General features: G+C 48.6%; 1 protein-coding gene across 1 annotated transcript in view; it reads right to left on the bottom strand.

Moving 5' to 3' along the window:
* Positions 1–6,065: 6,065 nt before the first annotated feature.
* Positions 6,066–20,706, bottom strand: part of ACTR3 (actin related protein 3) — a 35,325-nt gene continuing 20,684 nt past the window's right edge. The window contains exons 11-12 of the mRNA XM_073563842.1: positions 7,325–7,408; positions 6,066–6,730 (exon numbers count right to left, since the gene is read on the bottom strand). Of these exons, the coding sequence (XP_073419943.1) occupies positions 6,635–6,730; positions 7,325–7,408 (180 nt within the window). The 3' untranslated portion in view covers positions 6,066–6,634. The remainder of the gene's footprint in view (positions 6,731–7,324; positions 7,409–20,706) is intronic.

Genomic DNA, 20,706 nt, shown 5'->3' with positions numbered 1-20,706 from the left:
CTCTTGACCGTCCTCTGAAGCTAGCCGACAGCTTGCTATCATTGGAAGGGTCCGGTCATGGTACTCCTTAATCATATTCACATGGACAGTCTTTTGTCTTAGCCCCTGATCATCTAAAGCAAGAAGGTAATTGGTGTCATTCAGTTTTCTGAGAACCCGGAAGAGACCCTCCCATGTTGTCTGCAGTTTATTCTGCCGATGGGGAACAATCATTAAGACCTGTTGTCCTTCTACAAACTCCTGGTAGCGTGCTTTACGGTCATACCATGTCTTCTGTCTGGTTTGAGCCATCCGCACATGACTCTGGGCAAAACTAGCAAGTTTGGCCAGGGTTTCTCGCAGCTTTAGGACATAAGGGACAACAGGGGCCCCTGTATCTTCAACTTGCCCCTCCCAGTATTCCTTGAGCAGGGTTAAGGGTCCTCAGACCTTTCTTCCATAGAGTAGTTCAAAGGGGGAGAACCCAGTGGACTCCTGGGGAACTTCCCGATAGGCAAACAAGAGATGGGGTAGGTACTTCTCCCAGTTTGAATCTCTGTCAGTGAAGGCCCTCAGCATATTCTTCAGAGTGCCATTAAATCGTTCACAAAGTCCATTTGTTTGGGGATGATACGGGGTCGTGCGGATCGCTCGTACTCCACAGGTGCGCCACAGACACTGGACCAGCTCTGACATGAACTGGGAGCCTTGGTCCGACAAGATCTCACTGGGAAATCCTACTCTGGTGAAAATGGTAACCAGGGCCTCTGCCACCTTGGCTGCAGAAATACTTGACAAGGCCACCGCTTCTGGATATCGGGTGGCATAGTCCACAACAGTGAGAATGTACTGCTTTCCAGATTTACTTGGTTTAGCCAGAGGTCCAATGATATCAACAGCTACTCTTTGAAAGGGTTCTTCTATTATAGGGAGCGGTTGCAGGGGTGCCTTTGGGTGATCTCCGGGTCGCCCTCTACGCTGACATATGTCGCAAGTTCGGCAGAAATGCGCCACTGCTTGGGAAATCCCAGGCCAATAGAAAGATTGAGTCAATCGCCTCTCGGTGCGGGTTTTGCCTTGATGGCCAGCAGTAGGAATATCATGAGCAAGGTGTAATAGGGGAATTCTGTATTTCTGAGGAACAATCAGCTGTTTGCTATAAGTCCAGGGCTTATCTAGGGAGTCGGCATTGGTAACCCGATACAGAAGTCCATTTTCTCTGATAATTCTTTCTCCATTCTCCCCTAGCTGCCCTATTTCAGCTCGAGCTCTAAAACTAGCTAGGGTGGGGTCAGTCTCCACTTCTTGTCTAAACTGAACTTTATCCCAGGTAACATTCATATTATCCCCACAAGAAGAATCACTCACCGGCTGTGACGGCGGTTCTGGTGGCCTCATTTCCATGGATGGGTTGTACACGTCCACATTTGCTGCTCTCTTGGCTTGACTTCGGGTTACAGCACCGACAAAGTGGCAATGAAGATTCCCCACATCATTTCCTAGAAGAACGTCTGCAGGGAGGCCGCTCATCACACCGACCATGCATTGTTTGGCCCCAAAGCCATAATCCAGGGTCACACTCGCTCTTGGAATATATCTCTGGGTACCTCCAGCCAATTCAATGGCAATTCCTGGTCCCTTTTGAATTGCTTCTGGTTGAATTACTCGGGGATCGGCTATGGTGAGAAAAGCCCCAGTGTCACGGAAGCCAACAACTTTTTGACCATCCAGCACGACCTCCTGTAGATGTTTGTGCTGAAGATCAGAAGAACAGGTGGCTGGGGCTCGCACCCCATAGACTCCTGGTAGGGAAGCCAGGATATCAGAGTCACTTGGCAAGTCATCAGGCACTGAATCCATCTCTTGTCCAGGTGAGGGGGTCTGTAGATAATGAACAGGCAAAGGCGGTCTGTAGGTGTTCTGCCTCCGTACACCTGGACATTGGAATTGCATATGCCCGGGCTGCCCACATCCATAGCATCTGCGCTCTGGGATTCTTCCTCCACGTCGTAGTCCCAAAGGTGGAGCAGGAGTAATGCGAGGCACAGTCACACGAAGGTCACCATGAGTTGATGGTCTAGTGGGATGGTGAATATTGGAGGCAGAAGGACCAGGGGCCGCCAGCGTTGGGGGGCTGGTAGTGTTTTTCTCCCTGAGTAGTAATTTTTTCCACTGAGGCTTGATGGTGAGAGCCTCATCAGCTAGAGCTGCAGCTTCCTCCACTGTTGCTGGTCTCCTTTCACGCACCCATTCCCGTATCTCAGCGGGGCACTTAAAATAAAACTGCTCTTTTAGGATGACCTGCAGGAACGTTTCCCAGGTTATGGCCTCCTCTGCCTCCAGCCAGCGATGACATATATGTTTGAGTTTGTGAGCATACATCTTGAAGGACACTTCCTCATCACAGGCTAAAGTACGGAACTGAGTCCTGTAAGTGTCTGGGGTCACAGCATAATGTTCTAGAATAGTCTGTTTAATCTCCACATACTCACAGTTCAACCGAGGGTCCATAGCTCTATAGGCTGCGGCAGCTCCTCCCTCTAAGAGCCCCACAAGATGTCGGACACGCTCCCTTTCCGGGACTTCCATTGATCGACACTGATGCTCAAAGTCCAGGAAGAAGCCCTCAATGTCACTGGAAGCCTCATTAAACGGCTTGAAGTCTTTGCGGGACACTCTGGGGAGTTCCTTCATGGGGGATGCTGTGGGTACAGTCTGTCTGGAGCTTCTCGCTGCCTCCAAAGTGATCTCCCTCTCCAGCATTGCCCTCTGCCCCTCCAGCAATGCCCTCTCCTCCATCCTGCGCTGCCTCTCCTTGGCTGTGCGCATGACCTCCCTCTTATCTTCTATGGTAGCCTCTTCTCCCAGCAAGGCCATCTCCTCCTCGTACCACACAACCCACTGACTTTTTTGGGTATTTACCTCCGACTGCCGCCTTTCCTCTCTTTGCTGTGAGGATCCTTCCTCAGCATCATCTTGCAGGCAAACTGCTTCCAAAGCCTCAATCAGCTGCTCCTTGGAGAGTCCCTTGTAGCTGACTCCCAGTTCACGGGCCTTTGTTTGTAGGTTCACCGCAGTCCAGTTCTTGTACTCTGCAGTGCTGGTTCCAGATGTTGATGGGCCGTTGTCCTCCATTCCTTCTGCTGATCCCAGCGCTGCCAACCAGTTTGTGACGAGAGTATTCTCCAGAGCAAGGAGGGACAACAGGCCTGGGAACGATCCAACAGATTTATTGACCAAAAAACAGGAACAACACGAAGGTAATTTGCAGAGTCCCAAAATAAGTCCACAGGAAACTGATTCGGGGGCACCTCCCGACAATCCTTGTGCCAGATCACAAAACCATAGTCCTTTAAGAGTCCCAGAAATCCACCACGATCACACAGAGGCCGAAGCTTCCTCAGACAGCCTCGTCCTTCTCTTTTAGCATCCAACTCACATCTGATCTTAAAACAAGAAAGTATTGTCAGGTCTCCTGGGATCAGCCCATCTGAAGGGGGGTAGTGGTCACACCTACTATTCAATGGTTTGGTCCATCAGAAGATTCTAGAAAATGTAAGGGCTCCACTTAGTCTACAGGATGTGTATTGTAGGTTATCTTCTGCTTAGGAAAACAATAGCCAAAGTTCCACTAGCTGTTGACACAAGCCTAAATTAGATTATGGTCCAGGTACATCACAAGACATTGCAAAGTATTGGGGGAAGGAGACATGGTTAATTTACAGCAAATGAACCAGAGAAAAGTTAAATGACATATTATACAAAATACAGGACAGGGCAAAACTACAAATCATGACAGGGTGTATACATATTCTCCATATACAGGGTATGTAAACATATATACTTCATAAACAGGATGTCACGATCCCACCTGGTACCACCAATATATCACGGACTGGGGATGTGACCTTTGTCCGCACACGACTATCACAGGCACAGGGGGGCTTATCTTAGTTATCCCACCGCTGGCACCATGTGATTAAAAACAGCAAGCTAGTCTTGCCCTAACAATTAACCGCAGGGGGGTTTATTTTAGTTACCTCACCATTGCCACAATATGTTACAAGCTGTTTGGATTTATGGATATCCCACTTTCCTAGTTCCACTTTGGAACTTGCAGTTCTCCAGCGCCCCCATTACCCTCAGGTCAGGGAACTACAACTAGGATAATTGATCGCCGGACGGGCCGCTGCCTGTGGACTGGCTGGTAGGCACACTGCAGCGAGGGAATTATCAGTGCTCTGGCTGCAGCCACACAACTTATAAACCCCTTCCGTCGCTGCCAGCTTCACCCAACCAACCGGGACCACACTTCGCTGCCACCAGCTAACGATTCTCTTAATAAATTAATTAAGAGGGTCCGTAGCAAACCCCAAAGTAGTAGCGTAATTAGCTTACAGGCACATGAATTCGTCACAGAGCATGGAGGCAGAACTAATAAATTTTATAGTTTATTCCTAAAAGATGGGCAGTGTTTACATAAGATAAAAAGGTTTTACGAAATGAGACAATAATATATACAATGCAATTACAAATAAAATAAAGGATTAACGCAGAAAATACACTTACATAATGCTTAGCTCATGTCAGGCAGAACCATGCTGGGGTGAGGAGCCAGATGTCCCAATGCATTTGAGATCCTATTCGAACGTCATCCCAGGCTAGAATGAGGGAGGGTATAGGGGAAAATACCTTATACCTTTGGACTGGTGACACCACTAACGGGGCTGTCTTGGGACAGTCCTCCCCCTAGCTTATGGTTACAGAACTGGTTTTGAAATTTATAATAACCATATCTCGCAGAGGGTACCTCGTATAGAAACGTACATATTATCTTTTCCAGCTCATCGTTGGCATTAATTCAAAACCAAACTCGAACTTCTGTAGTTATTTCACACCGTTCAGGGGAAATCTATTTCTCTGGTTCCGTGGGTGATAGAAATTAGCAAGAACCACTGTGGTGGAGCCTGATCGGAGCACATCCCAATGTGTAATGTTCATATTTCTGTTGTAATCATTGATAAAGATGTTGAACAATACAGAGCCCTGTGGTACCCCACTTGAGACATTCTTCCAACTGGATGTGCAGCCATTTACAACCACTCTTTGGGTCTGATTACTAAGCCAACTATGAATCCAAATCCAGAGTTAAAGTCCTATTCCTCACTGAAGAGACAACTTGCATATTACATTGCCCAGCGAATAAGCCTCCTTACATTGACATGTCAAAGCCGATGTCACGGTCCAATAGTTAGTGACTCCTGATGTGTGGCTTTCCTGCAGGCATAGGATAAATCCAAGTGGCGTGATCTTCCTTCTTCAAGGCCCTCCCATGGAAGGACACTTTATTAGACAATAACCATGTCACCTACCACCTCCATAAAATATTTGAGAACATAATACGTCCCCAGGATTTACAGGAATGTTATTAAAAGTCGCCGCACAAGGAGATATGGCCCAAAACATCACCGCAGCTCCAATACGAAAATGGACGGATGGCAAATTACACTGCGCTACTTTTCCCAATCTCAGTTCACGGCAGTCAGTGTGTGGTGGAGAGGAAGAGAGTGAGAAGTGTTTATAATGATAAAGGGTTCAACTCTGCTGTGTCGCTACACAGCAGCTCCACTACCAATATGGATGGGGGGTGTATGTGACCAATGTAACTGGTGAAGGGTCACCTTTAATGGAAACTTCACCGAACCTGCGTAAAAGCCTTGAGCAGATTCTCAACATTCTGCTGTACATCCGCATGAGGACCAGCTCCAAATGAGTGAAACATGCAAAAAGAATGAACATGGTGATAAAACGACTGGATTGTTAGCCAACTGCACATAAATCGTCATCTAACTGTGACAGTGTGAAATGTGGCTCTATGCGGCAGCCCAGCGACAGTGGAAGCTTCCCGTCACAGCAGAGGATCCGTGACTATGTGGGCAGTGTTGGTGTGCCTTGATTACGGCTTCCCTCCATTGTGCAGAGGTGTAGACGAGAGATGGGCGATAAGAACTGGTAGATACTTGTAAAAAAAAAAAAAAAAAAAAAGGTACGCTGCCCTTTATTGGAATGATTTCAGACTTCACAAAACAAATTAATCATTTAATAATTCATCAAATCCACCAAACATTTGCAGATACGGCCCAGCTGTGTGCAAGCAGAGAAGAGGTGGCGGGCAGAAGCAGATGACGGGCAGAGCTCCAAGTGCTAAGGCTGTGTTCACATCACGATTGTAGCCTACATGAGACGTATAGGTCACGTTGTGCAGATATGGCCCCCTGTGCAGGAAAACAGTCTGAGAGGGATGGAGTAGAGGAAAGGGGTCATCTACAATAACAGAAAAGTGCAGCAGGGCACAGCGGGGCAGACGGCAGCTCTAATACAGGCGGCACAGATCTACAAATCTGATGTAGGCTCCTAACCCGACGTGAACGGATCCGCAATGACCAGCGAGCGATGTCTGGACACAGGCAGACCACTAGTGTCGACCACGAGTCCATACAAGATACCAGGCACAGAACTGGAGACGATAGCATGAGGAGCATTCCGGCACAATTTGGGCGAGAACAGCGGCATCACCCACATCAGCCCCCGAGGAGACGTCTCCAGCACGTCCTCTCCCCAAGAACGGCGACCATCGCCACTGCACGCGGCCACGCTAAGACATGACTCCAAACACTGGGTTGTGACGGCAGATACTTGGTCCAATCTCCTCATAATCCTTTTTCGTGTGGCAAACCTGGTAAAACTCCGGCTGAGGGGAAGAGAGGAAAGAATCAGTCTTCAGGACAAGAACTTTTGAGCACAGGAGCCTTGCAGCCGGGGATGGAGCCGGATCACACGCAGCAGCGCATCGCGGCTGGGGATGGAGCCGGATCACACGCAGCGAAGCATCGCGGCCGAAGATGGAGCCAGATCACACGCAGCGGAGCATCGCGGCCGAAGATGGAGCCAGATCAGACGCAGCAGGGCATCGCGGCCGGGGATGGAGCCGGATCAGACGCAGCAGAGCCTCACGGCTGGGGATGGAGCCGGATCAGACGCAGCAGAGCCTCACGGCCGGGGATGGAGCCGGATCAGACGCAGCAGAGCCTCACGGCCGGGGATGGAGCCGGATCAGACGCAGCAGAGCCTCACGGCCGGGGATGGAGCCGGATCAGACGCAGCAGAGCCTCACGGCTGGGGATGGAGCCGGATCAGATAGAGGGGAGCCTAGCGGCCGGAGCCAGATGAGACGCAGTGAAGCCTTGGGGGGGTGCCGGATGAGAAGCAGCGGAGCCCCATTGACAGGAGGGTGGGAGGAGGTGCTATCTATCGGGGTGTAACCGCACATTGGTCAGAGACTTACGGTAGATGCCAGCATGGAGCCTCCAAACCAGACGGCGTAGCGCTGCATGTGGTGGGTGATCACCTGAACATCAATTGGCTTTGGCTGAAGAAAAGATAAAAAAAGACAAATCTGTGCATAAAGGTAAAATGGCGGTGTCAGGACGGGAATCATTAACCCTTTGTTTCACCATCATGGCCCTATTTGTACAGGGATAATGCAGGTTTAGTGGCAGCATTTAGGCTTATATTGGACTGGATTCACTTATTACTTTAATAGCTGAAGAGCTCGGCGTTGCCCGGTCATAGTAACTAACTGGTTAGTTATAACAAATTATAATGATTATCCTCCATCCCAGTCATTTGCCCATATACCCATCATACACATCCTCCATCCCACAGTCAAGTGCCCATATACCCGTCATAGGCTGGTTTCACATTTGCGTTTTTTTTCGTGGTAATTTAGCGCTAAATAGCGCATGCGTTTTTTTTTCCTATACTTTGCATGGGATGCGCTTATGTGCGCATACACATGCGTTTGTACGCGTTTTACCGCGCATGCGTTTTTTTGCGGTATGCGCTCCGGCGCACAAAATGCAACTTGTTGCATTTTTTGTGCGTCCGATTTGCCTCAAAAAAACGCATGCGCGCGCAATGCGTTTTTTTACAGCAAGACACCCATTATAAGTCTATGGTGAGCATATGTGCGCATTGGCATGCTTATGTATGCGTTTTTTTGCACATGCGTTTTTTTTTTTTACCATTAGTTTAGACAATGGAATTTAGGGGTTTGGGTAAAGTTAGGGTTAGTTAAGGGGGTTTAGGGTTAGGGTCAGGGTTAAGTATGGTTTGGTTAAGGGTTAGGGTCAGGGTTAAGTATGGTTTGGTTAAGGGTCAGGGTTAGGGTTAAGTATGGTTTGGTTAAGGGTTAGGGTTAGGGTTAAGTATGGTTTGGTTAAGGGTTAGGGTCAGGGTTAGGGTTAAGTATGGTTTGGTTAAGGGTTAGGGTCAGGGTTAGGGTTAAGTATGGTTTGGTTAAGGGTTAGGGTCAGGGTTAAGTATGGTTTGGTTAAAGGTTAGGGTCAGGGTTAGGGTTAAGTATGGTTTGGTTAAGGGTTAGGGTTAGGGTCAGGGTTAGTAAAGTCATGGTTTGGGTTAGTGTGAGGGGCCACCTAATGTTGGAAAAAAACGCAAACGCGGTAAAAACGCACTAAAAACGCATACAAACGCATAAAAACGCTGCTTTTTTTCATGCATGCTCATAAAAATGCTTGAAAAAAAACGCAGCAGTTGTATGCTTTTGTATGCGTTTTTCAATGCGTTTTTTTGCGGGAAAAACGCGCTGCAAAAAAAAGCAAGTGTGAAACAGGCCATACGTATCCTCCATCCCAGTCCCATATACCCATCACACATCGTCCATCCCACAGTCCCATGTCCATCATACACATCCTCCATCCCATAGTCCCGTGCCCATATACCCATCATACATATCCTCCATCCCATAGTCCCGTGCCCATATATCCATCATACATATCCTCCATCCCATAGTCCCGTGCCCATATACCCATCATACATATCCTCCATCCCATAGTCCCGTGCCCATATATCCATCATACATATCCTCCATCCCATAGTCCCGTGCCCATATACCCATCATACACATCCTCCATCCCATAGTCCCGTGCCCATATACCCATCATACACATCCTCCATCCCATAGTCCCGTGCCCATATACCCATCATACACATCCTCCATCCCATAGTCCCGTGCCCATATACCCATCATACACATCCTCCATCCCATAGTCCCGTGCCCATATACCCATCATACACATCCTCCATCCCATAGTCCAGTGCCCATATACCCATCATACACATCCTCCATCCCATAGTCCAGTGCCCATATACCCATCATACATATCCTCCATCCCGTAGTCCAGTGCCCATATACCCATTATACACATCCTCCATCCCATAGTCCCGTGCCCATACAGTGGTGGCCAAAAGTATTGACACCCCTGCCATTCTGTCAGATAATACTCAGTTTCTTCCTGAAAATGATTGCAAACACAAATTCTTTGTTATTATCTTCATTTAATTTGTCTTAAATGAAAAATCACAAAAGAGAATGAAGCAAAAAGCAAAACATTGATCATTTCACACAAAACTCCAAAAAATGGGCCAGACAAAAGTATTGGCACCCTCAGCCTAATACTTGGCTGCACAACCTTTAGCCAAAATAACTGACCAACCGCTTCCAGTAACCATCAATGAGTTTCTTACAATGCTCTGCTGGAATTTTAGACCATTCTTCTTTGGCAAACTGCTCCAGGTCCCTGATATGTGAAGGGTGCCTTCTCCAAACTGCCATTTTTAGATCTCTCCACAGGTGTTCTATGGGATTCGGGTCTGGACTCATTGCTGGGCACTTTAGAAGTCTCCAAATGCTTTCTCTCAAACCATTTTCTAGTGCTTTTTGAAGTGCGTTTTGGGTCATTGTCCTGCTGGAAGACCCATGACCTCTCAGGGAGACCCAGCTTTCTCACACTGGGCCCTACATTATGCTGCAAAATTTGTTGGTAGTCTTCACACATCATAATGCCATACACACGGTCAAGCAGTCCAGTGCCAGAGGCAGCAAAGCAACCCCAAAACATCAGGGAACCTCCGCCATGTTTGACTGTAGGGACCGTGTTCTTTTCTTTGAATGCCTCTTTTTTTCTCCTGTAAACTCTATGTTGATGCCTTTGCCCAAAAAGCTCTACTTTTGTCTCATCTGACCAGAGAACATTCTTCCAAAACGTTTTAGGCTTTTTCAGGTAAGTTTTGGCAAACTCCAGCCTGGCTTTTTTATGTCTCGGGGTAAGAAGTGGGGTCTTCTACCATACAGTCCCTTTTCATTCAGACGCCGACGGATAGTACGGGTTGACACTGTTGTACCCTCGGACTGCAGGGCAGCTTGAACTTGTTTGGATGTTAGTCGAGGTTCTTTATCCAACATCCGCACAATCTTGCGTTGAAATCTCTTGTCAATTTTTCTTTTCCGTCCACATCTAGGGAGGTTAGCCACAGTGCCATGGGCTTTACACTTCTTGATGACACTGCGCACGGTAGACACAGGAACATTCAGGTCTTTGGAGATGGACTTGTAGTCTTGAGATTGCTCATGCTTCCTCACAATTTGGTTTCTCAAGTTCTCAGACAGTTCTTTGGTCTTCTTTCTTTTCTCCATGCTCAATGTGGTACACACAAGGACACAGGACAGAGGTTGAGTCAACTTTAATCCATGTCAACTGGCTGCAAGTGTGATTTAGCTATTGCCAACACCTGTTAGGTGCCACAGGTAAGTTACAGGGGCTGTTACTTACACAAATTAAAGAAGCATCACATGATTTTTCGAACAGTGCCAATACTTTTGTCCACCCTCTTTTTTATGTTTGGTGTGGAATTATATCCAATTTGGCTTTAGGACAATTCTTTTTGTGTTTTTTCATTTAAGACAAATTAAATGTAGATAATAATAACAAAGAATTTGTGTTTGCAATCGTTTTCAGGAAGAAACTGAGTATTATCTGACAGAATTGCAGGGGTGTCAATAGTTTTGGCCATGACTGTATACCCATCACACATCATCCATCCCACAGTCCAATGCCCATCATACACATCCTCCATCCCATAGTCCCGTGCCCATATACCCATCACACATATCCTCCATCCCATAGTCCCGTGCCCATATACCCATCACACATATCCTCCATCCCATAGTCCCGTGCCCATATACCCATCATACATATCCTCCATCCCATAGTCCCGTGCCCATATACCCATCATACATATCCTCCATCCCATAGTCCCGTGCCCATATAGCCATCCTCCATCCCATAGTCCCGTGCCCATATACCCATCATACATATCCTCCATCCCATAGTCCCGTGCCCATATACCCATCATACATATCCGCCATCCCATAGTCCCGTGCCCATATACCCATCGTACACATCCTCCATCCCGTAGTCCCGTGCCCATATACCCATCGTACACATCCTCCATCCCATATACCCATCATACATATCCTCCATCCCATAGTCCCGTGCCCATATAGCCATCCTCCATCCCATAGTCCCGTGCCCATATACCCATCACACATATCCTCCATCCCATAGTCCCGTGCCCATATACCCATCATACATATCCTCCATCCCATAGTCCCGTGCCCATATACCCATCATACATATCCTCCATCCCGTAGTCCCGTGCCCATATATACCCATCATACACATCCTCCATCCCGTAGTCCCTTGCCCATATATACCCATCATACACATCCTCCATCCCGTAGTCCCGTGCCATGGTGACTATGATGTCATAATTGGTTGCAACCATTCTGACATCGTACATACACTCGTCTTTCTTTTACTTTATGTTTGGGACACGGCCGATGTGTAACGGACAGAGCACAGGGCGGCCATCTTCATTGCTCACACCTGTAATCTATAAAGCTTCACTTTTAGTTCCATTAAAAGGGTAATTCATAAATTAGTAAAATTGCAGAGGGATTTTGAGAACAAGCAACTTTCCAATTTCCCCTTCATGATAAATGCTCTGCGTTCTGGAGAAGGGAAAGCCGCGCGCTCCTGCTGTCGCGGTGCGGACTGAACGCGGAGCTACTCCACAAGACGCAATCCAGACGATAACCAGTCGCACGCGAGCTCTCAGCTGCAGAAAATGATTTATTTCAGATCACAAAAAAGCTTCACCGCAGTCGAGAAAGCAAGACGTTCTAGAGGTCTACATGAGACCGAGTGCGACTGTTCATCATTGGGAGTTTATTTCATAATGGACAGCTGGTCTCCTAGGTTACCGGCCACCTCTGGCTAGTTCCCTAGGTAAGGCTGGCGTGAGCCAACTCCTGCCGGTCTGGATCAGAGTGTGTCTGCCCTGCGCCCCACAGCAGCACTGCAGAGTCACCCCTCTCAGCAGCAGCGGAAAGTGCAAACCGGCAGCAACAATCTGCAGGATGGCCCGGAGCGGCGACTCCTCAACAATTAACCCTGTATTACTGGGCGACGGCCAACTTTCTGCAAGGCGCCATCTTTCCTACATATTGAGGACTCGAGTTGCTCGGCCTCTCCCTTCACTGTGCTGTGCATTCTGCCTTTCCCCGCGTCCATGGCAGGGACGCTCCTCCTGGCAGCGTCTCATCGGTGCAGATGAGGAGCGCAGGGCTTTTTGGCACGAGCCTTGGGAGGAGCGCAGCAACAAACTAATTCTGACATTTTGATTCTTTTTGGCTTTGGGAACATACGGTAACAATATTTTTGCATTTTGATAGATCAGACTTTTCACAGACAAGAAAATAAGATTTTTTTTTTTCATTATGGGAAGTGGGACAAACTTTATTCCTCTAACCCCTTAATGACCGGGCCAATTTTTACACTTCTGACCACTGTCCCTTTATGAGGACAGAACTCTGAAGCTTCCATGGATCCCGGTGATTCGGAGAATGTTTTCTCCTGACATATTGTACTTCATAATAGTAATAACATTTATTTGATATAACTTGCGCTTATTAAAAAAGAAAAAAGGCAAAGATTTTGAAAATTTCACAATTTTCAAAACTTAAGTTGTGCCCTTAACCCCTTCCCGACCTGTGACGCAACGTATGTGTCATGGTGGGATCGCGTCCCTGCAGGTTGGGTGACCGGGGTCAATGAAATGTACAGGAGGACCTGCAGTTGACCCCCGGGGGGGTAGCTTTGCTCTTCCGTGGCTACGATGGCTTCTGGTGACCTCTGTCACCTCCCCCAGATCTGATTGGAGGAATAGTGTCACATGGACGCTAGCTCCAATCAGATGTGGAGGGGCGGAGTAAAGTATGGCAGCCCTCGCTCGTCAGCCTCATCCCGTCCGTGGAGGCTAAAGAGCAAGGTCCCTGCCTCCTGCTGCTGACTGCCCGCGATTGCCGCTCCTGCCACCATCCGGTACTCCCCTCTGCTGCCCTCCGCCGTCCGATTTCATCTCCCCCTCCCCGACCTCTGCTCCCTCCCCACTGGTGATCACCCCCCCCCCGCTGCAGCTGGCTCCTGCCAGCCCCCAGTGATCACCTTCCCTGCTGGTGCATCTCCTCAGCCCCCTCCTGCCCCCCTGCACCTGGCAGCCCCCCCATGCGCCTGACAGCCCCCTCTCACCCCCCCATGCGCCTGACAGCCCCCTCCCGCCTGACAGCCCCCTCGCCCCCCCTTTGCGCCTGACATCCCCCTCCCCCCTGCGCCTGACAGCCCCCTCTAGCCCCCCCTTTGCGCCTGACAGCCCCCTCCCCCCGACAGCCCCCTCTCGCCCGCCAGCTCCCTCACCTGACAGCCCCCTCTCGCCCCCCCCTGCGCCTGACAGCCCCCTCTCGCCCCCCCTGCGCCTGACAGCCCCCTCTCGCCCCCCCTGCGCCTGACAGCCCCCTCTCGCCCCCCCCTGCGCCTGACAGCCCCCTCTCGCCCCCCCCTGCGCCTGACAGCCCCCTCTCGCCTCCCCCTGCGCCTGACAGCCCCCTCTCGCCTGACAGCCCCCTCTCGCCCCCCCTGCGCCTGACAGCCCCCTCTCGCCCCCCCTGCGCCTGACAGCCCCCTCTCGTCCCCCCTGCGCCTGACAGCCCCCTCTCGCCCCCCCTGCGCCTGACAGCCCCCTCTCGCCCCCCCTGCGCCTGACAGCCCCCTCTCGCCCCCCCCTCACTGCGCCTGACAGCCCCCTCTCGTCCCCCCTGCGCCTGACAGCCCCCTCTCACCTGACAGCCCCCTCTCGCCCCCCCTGCGCCTGACAGCCCCCTCTCGCGCCAGACAGCCCCCTCTCGCCCCCCCCTGCGCCTGACAGCCCCCTCTCGCCCCGCCCCCACTGCGCCTGACAGCCCCCTCCTGCAGTAGAAAGTTTCATCAAACACTCGCACACTGCTATTTTATATCACACTCCGCATGGTTATGTGTCGGAAACGTTTTGAGGCGATTCATATGTTTCTCCATTTTAGGGACAACACTGACAGCCTTCCCCACGATGACCCGAATTTTGAACAGTCTGTCATCGAACACTTCAGCAACAAGTTTGCGGAAGTGTATATTCCCCAAAGGGAAATTTGTGTGAAGTGGATGAGGGATTCATCCAAAGGGAGGCTTCACGTGAGTCAGTACCTGCCGAGGGCGAGGTACGGGATAAAACTCTACAAGCTGTGTACACTCTCGGCTTTAGAGTTTACCAAGGGAAGGACAGTAGGATCCAGCCCCCAGAATGTCCACCTGCTCTGGGGGTGAGTGGGAAAATAGTGTGGGATTTGGGCCACCCTCTGCTTGATAAAGGTTGCCATCTGTACGTTGATAACGTTTATACAAGCATCACACTATTTCAATCCCTCTCTGCCAGAGCTACCGTCGCTTGCGGTACCGTGCGCAGAATCCAGAGGGGTCTCCCTTTGCCGCTAATTGAGCAGCCTCTCCGAAAGGGTGAGAGCCAAGCCCAATGTAGCGGCAACACGCTTGTGGTCAAGTTCAAAGACAAAATGGAAGTCTTTTCCTTGACCACAATCCATGGTCCCGGCACCACGGCCACCACCATTCGAGGTACCACAGCCCAGGTCCACAAACCGGACTGTGTCCTGGGGTACAACCAACGCATGGGGGGAGTTGATCTTTCTGATAAAGTCCTCCAGCCCTATAGTGCCATGCGGAAGGCGAAGGTGTGGTACAAAAAACTGGCTGTGCACATCGTACAAATGTCACTGTATAACGCATGCGTGCTATCATGATGTGCAGGCCAGATCCACTCCTTCCTTCAGATCCAGGAGGCGGTGATAAAGACCATGATGTTTGGAGCCGAAGAAGGAGCGGGCCCCAGCACCCCTGGAACTCAAGTTTCCTGTATGGTACCAGGGCAACATTTTCCCCGTGAGGGGAGAGCAAGAAAAGGTGCCGGGTGTGCTATTAAAGGAGCACAAGAAGGGAGACTCGTTTACAATGTGAAACGTGTCCAGACAAACCTGGACTGTGTGACTGAATGCTTCAGAATTCATCACACGTCCGTGGACTAAACACATCCTGACATTCCCCTACAGAACTCGCCCACACCCGCCTGACGTGGGGGTGCACGGCGCAGTGCACGTCAGGCGGGTGTGCGCGGCGCAGTGCACGTCAGGCGGGTGTGCGCGGCGCAGTGCACGTCAGGCGGGTGTGCGCGGCGCAGTGTACGTCAGGCGGGTGTGTGGGGTGTACACTACACCACACACACCAACCTGACGTAACCTACACCACAACACACACCAACCTGACATACACTACATACTTTCCATACGCGACATGGTGTCCGCTAACGATTGAAGCTAATTTTCCATTCAAAAAGTCAAATGGCGCTCCTTCCCTTCTGAGTCCTGCCATGCGCACAAACAGTGGTTTATGACCACATATGAGGTATCGGTGTGCTCAGGAGAAATTGCCCAACAAATTTTAGGATCCATTTTATCCTCTTGCCCATGTGAAAATGAAAAAACTGAGGCTAAAAGAACATTTTTTATTGGAAAAATTAACCCCTTTCTGACATTTGACGTACTATCCCGTCCAGGTGACCCAGGCCCGTATGACCATAGACGGGATAGTACGTCATGCCCTTTAATGCGACACCGCCAAGTCGCGGTGATCGCATTAAAATTACGACGCCATCTTACCTCAGGGAAGATGGTGTCGGCCTCCCGGGCTCTGATCCCGCCCTCCCTGCCTCCTGAGCGCTGTGATTGGCTGCTCAATTCTGAACAGCCAATCGCAGCCTCTCTCATTGGCTGAAACAATGAGATCTCAGGTTAGGATCGAGTTCCGATGTACTCGATCCTAGGCCGGTGCCTGGCAACGCAAAGCACCAGCAAAACCCCCCCGGATTGGCGCGATCGCATCTATTTCGCCAAACACAGGGCACAGCGGCGGTATTACCGCCGCTGTGCCCTGACGGTACCGGCCCGGTGCTGTAATAGTACCGATCCTAGGCCGGAGCCTAGGAGAGGCCCAGCAGGAGCTGGTTGGCACGATAGATGTTATCGTCGATAGCGCTAATCACAGGGCACAGCTATGAGCTCAGATTCTAGGCAGTTGCCATGGTGACAAGGGCCAGCAGTGATTAATGGGATCGATGTAATCATTCGATCCCACAATGACTGGTCACAGCAGCGGAGTGACCGCGGTGTGACCGCTCTGTGATCTGTCTGTCACCTGCCTGTGACCTGCCTGACTGCACTGCAGGGTCCTCCCTCTAGCTAAGGATTCCTGCAGAGCGGTCACACAGCAAGAGCTCCTGTGCTGGGTATTGTGGTGCCACTGGAGCCTGTAACACCACAATCTCTGCGGAAGACAGGAAAAAAAAAAAAAAAAAAAAAAAAAAAGAGACACTACAACTGTAAGTGTTACCTGATCCCTGCCCAATCTATCTTCATCCAGCCCATACCCCCTCCACCCCCCTTTGCGTAGCCGCCGAGCGTTGATTGGTGACAGTTCACCGATCAACACTCGTGCTCACTTTTTTTCCCCTCAGCCCCCTTTGCGCCAAATCCGTACACACATCCCGCAGCCGCCAAACTTTGATAAGTGATGCAGTTAACTTACCAGAGTTTGGGCCTGCCATTTTCCTCTTTTTTCACCCCCTTTCCGCACATACAGCTGCCGCCAAACTTTGATAAGTGAAACGGTTCACTTATCAGAGCTCGTGCCCGCTGTTTTAGACACTTATTTTCGCCATCTCTGTACGCCGTTTTAGACTTTTTTCCCCCACAGGCATTTTTTCTCCCTATTTGCTTTTTTCTTTTCAGAATAGTTTACACCAATCACTATCCCCCCACACATACAGTTATCAATAAAGTACGCACAAGCACCATATTCACACAAAAACATGTCCCGCTCGTCATTCGTCCCAACAGCGCTATTCAGTGGAGGAGGCATATTCTTTCCTTGCCTCAGACAATGATAGCGAGGGAGAAGATCCCACATTTCTGTACTTTTCGGATTCTTCATCCTCATCTTCCGCCTCGGGTCCTGTGGAACCGCCACGCAGATGCCCCAGGACAGAAGATGAGGCAGCGCCCACCATTCCCGCAGCTGAACCAGCGCACCCCATTGCGGACCCCTGTGTGGACCTCGCCCCCTGAAAATTACGAGCCATTGATTCTTGATTTTGTGGCAGGATCAGGAATCAAGTTTGACACTACCGGCCTCACAGAATGAATTTTTCAAAGTCTTTTTCTCTGAGGAGTTTGTTAACCTCATGGTGGAGCAAACTAATTTGTACGCTCATCAATTTTTGGCACAAAACCCGGTTCTTCATTTTATACCTGGTCTCCTGTAGACGCAGTTGAAATGATGCAGTTTTGGGGCCTTGGTCCTTCACATGGGGATCCTGAAGAAGCCAGAACTTCGGTAATGTTGGAGTGTTGATATTTCATATAACACTCCAGTGTTCTGAATGATTGTGGCCCGGACGCGTTTTGAGGCCATCCTCAAATTCCTGCATTATACCAATAATGCACAGTGTCCCCAACGAGATGACCCCAACTTTCACCATCTGTTCAAAGTTCGGACGGTCATCGAACACTTCAACAAAAAGTTTGCTGAAGTGTACGTGCCCCAAAAAGGACTCATCCACGCAGACGTCCCTAGTACATTTTAAGGGAAGGCTCCAATTCCGTCAGTACCTGCCCAGCAAGAGGGCCAGGTCCAGAATCAAACTACAAGCTGTGTGAGAGTACCTCAGGGTACAGCCACAGGTTTAGAGCTTAGAATCATAGAATCATAGAATCGTAGAGTTGGAAGGGACCTCCTGGGCCATCTGGTCCAACCCCCTGCTCAAAGCAGGATTCGCTAAATCATCCCAGTCAGATGTCTGTCCAGCCTCTGTTTGAAGACTTCCATTGAAGGAGAACTCACCACTTCTCGTGGCAGCCTGTTCCACTCATTGATCACTCTGTCAAAAAGTTTTTTCTAATATCTAATCTGTGTCTCCTCCCATTCAGTTTCATCCCATTGCTTCTAGTCTTTCCTTGTGCAAATGAGAATAAAGTTGATCCTTCTACAATGTGACAGCCCTTTAGATATTTGTAGACAGCTATTAAGTCTCCTCTCAGTCTTCTCTTTTGCAAACTAAACATTCCCAAATCCTGCAACCTTTCCTCATAAGACAGGGTTTGCAGACCGGTCACCATTCTGGTCGCTCTTTTCTGAACTTGCTCCAGTTTGTTGATGTCTTTTTTAAAATGTGGTGCCCAAAACTGGACACAATATTCCAGATGAGGTCTGACCAAAGAGGAGTAGAGGGAAATAATGACTTCACGTGATCTAGACTGTATGCTTCTGTTAATACATCCTAGAATTGCATTTGCCTTTTTTTGCTGCTGCATCACACTGTTGACTCATATTCAGTCTGTGATCTATTAGTATACCCAAGTCTTTTTCACATGTGCTGTCACTTAGCCCTATTCCTCCCATTCTATATATGCTTTTTTCATTTTTATTGCCCAGATGTAGTACTTTGCATTTCTCCCTGTTAAAAACCATTCTGTTAGTTGCTGCCCACTTCTCCAGTTTATTTAAATCTTTTTGAATCCTCTCTCTCTCTTCTCTAGTATTAGCTATCCCTCCTAGCTTTGTGTCATCAGCAAATTTAATCAGTTTACCCTCAATTCCTTCATCTAAATCGTTGATAAAGATGTTGAACAATACAGGGCCCAGGACAGAGCCCTGTGGTACCCCACTTGAGACATTCTTCCAACTGGATGTGCAGCCATTTACGACCACTCTTTGGGTCCGATCACTAAGCCAGTTATGAATCCACCAAACAGTTGCCTTGTCCATTCCATACTTAGTCATTTTTTCAATAAGGATTGTATGAGAGACTTTGTCAAATGCTTTGCTGAAGTCAAGATATACTATATCTACAGCATTTCCTTGATCCACCCAATCAGTGATACCGTCATAGAAGGAAATTAAGTTAGTCTGACATGACTTATTAGTTAGAAACCCATGCTGACTCTGTTTAATCACTTCATTCTTATCCAGGTATTGACATACATGTTGTTTAATAATTTGTTCAAAGATCTTTCCTGGTATAGAAGTCAGACTCACCGGCCTATAGTTGCCTGGGTCCACCTTCTTCCCCTTTTTGAAGATAGGAACAACATTTGCTCTTCTCCAGTCTTCTGGCACTTCTCCTGTTCTCCAAGAATTTTCAAAGATTATGGAGAGGGGTTCAAAAATTTCTTCTGCTATCTCCTTCAGTACTCTGGGGTGTAATTCATCTGGACCTGGAGACTTGAATTCATTTAGGTTAGCTAAGTGTTTCCTCACTGTCTTTCTGTTTATAGATATCCTGGATTCTTCTATTCCCTTAATAGGACAGTGAATAACAGTTGATGTTGCATTTCCTTTCTGAGAGAAAACAGATGCAAAATAGGAATTTAAAAGTTCAGCCTTCTCAACATCCTGTCTTACCATTTCATCATTTTCATCCTGTAAAAATCCTATAGCATCTTTGACTTTTCTTTTACTTTTGACATATCCCCAAAATCCTTTATTATTGCTTTTGACATCTCTTGCAAGCCTCAGTTCATTTTCAGCTTTAGCTAATCTGATTTGTGCCCTGCAGGTTCTGCAGACAGCATTATATTCTTCTTTAGATATGCCTCCCTCTTTCCATTTTATAAACATTTTTTTCTTCCTTTTTAGCATGTGCTTAAGTTCTGTGTTCATCCATCCTGGTTTCCTTAAATGCTTCCTATTCTTCCCTCTTTTCGGAATTGTTAACAACTGTGCTTTGAGAATTTCATTTTTCAAGATTTCCCATCCTTCCTGGACATTTTTGTCTTTAAGGATATCCAGCCATTGGATCCCTCCAATTCTCTTTCTGAATCCCTTAAAATCTGCCTTTCTGAAATCTAACCTTGACGTCTGAGTCTTCACAGGTCTTCCACCTCTAGTTATCCAAAATTCTAAAATAGCATGGTCGCTACCTCCTAGGGTCCCAGCCACTTTTACCTCCTCAACCATTTCCTCCCTGTTTATAAGGATTAGATCCAAGGTAGCAGTTCCCCTTGTTTTCTCCCTTACCTTTTGGAAGATAAAGTTGTCAGCAAGAGAGGATAAGAATTTCCTTGACCTGTTAGTTTTGCCTGAGAGAGATTCCCAACAAATGTCTGGATAGTTGAAATCTCCCATGACAACTATGTCATATTTTTTGGAGAACTTGGCCATCTGATGCATAAAGAGTTCATCTATATCTTCGGCTTGCACAGGCGGCCTGTAGTAAATGCCTACAATGGTGTCCTTTCCATTGTTCTGTCCTTGTATTCTTACCCAAACAGTTTCCACAGAACTCCCAGTCTCTGAAGCTTCAATCTCTGTG

Source organism: Dendrobates tinctorius, unplaced genomic scaffold (assembly GCF_039654945.1).
Source record: "Dendrobates tinctorius isolate UK_male_01 unplaced genomic scaffold, ASM3965494v1 ptg000403l, whole genome shotgun sequence".
In the NCBI taxonomy this organism is placed as follows: domain Eukaryota; kingdom Metazoa; phylum Chordata; class Amphibia; order Anura; family Dendrobatidae; genus Dendrobates; species Dendrobates tinctorius.
The sequence above is the reverse complement of the archived record's forward strand: the minus strand, read 5'-3'. Positions and strand labels throughout refer to the sequence as shown.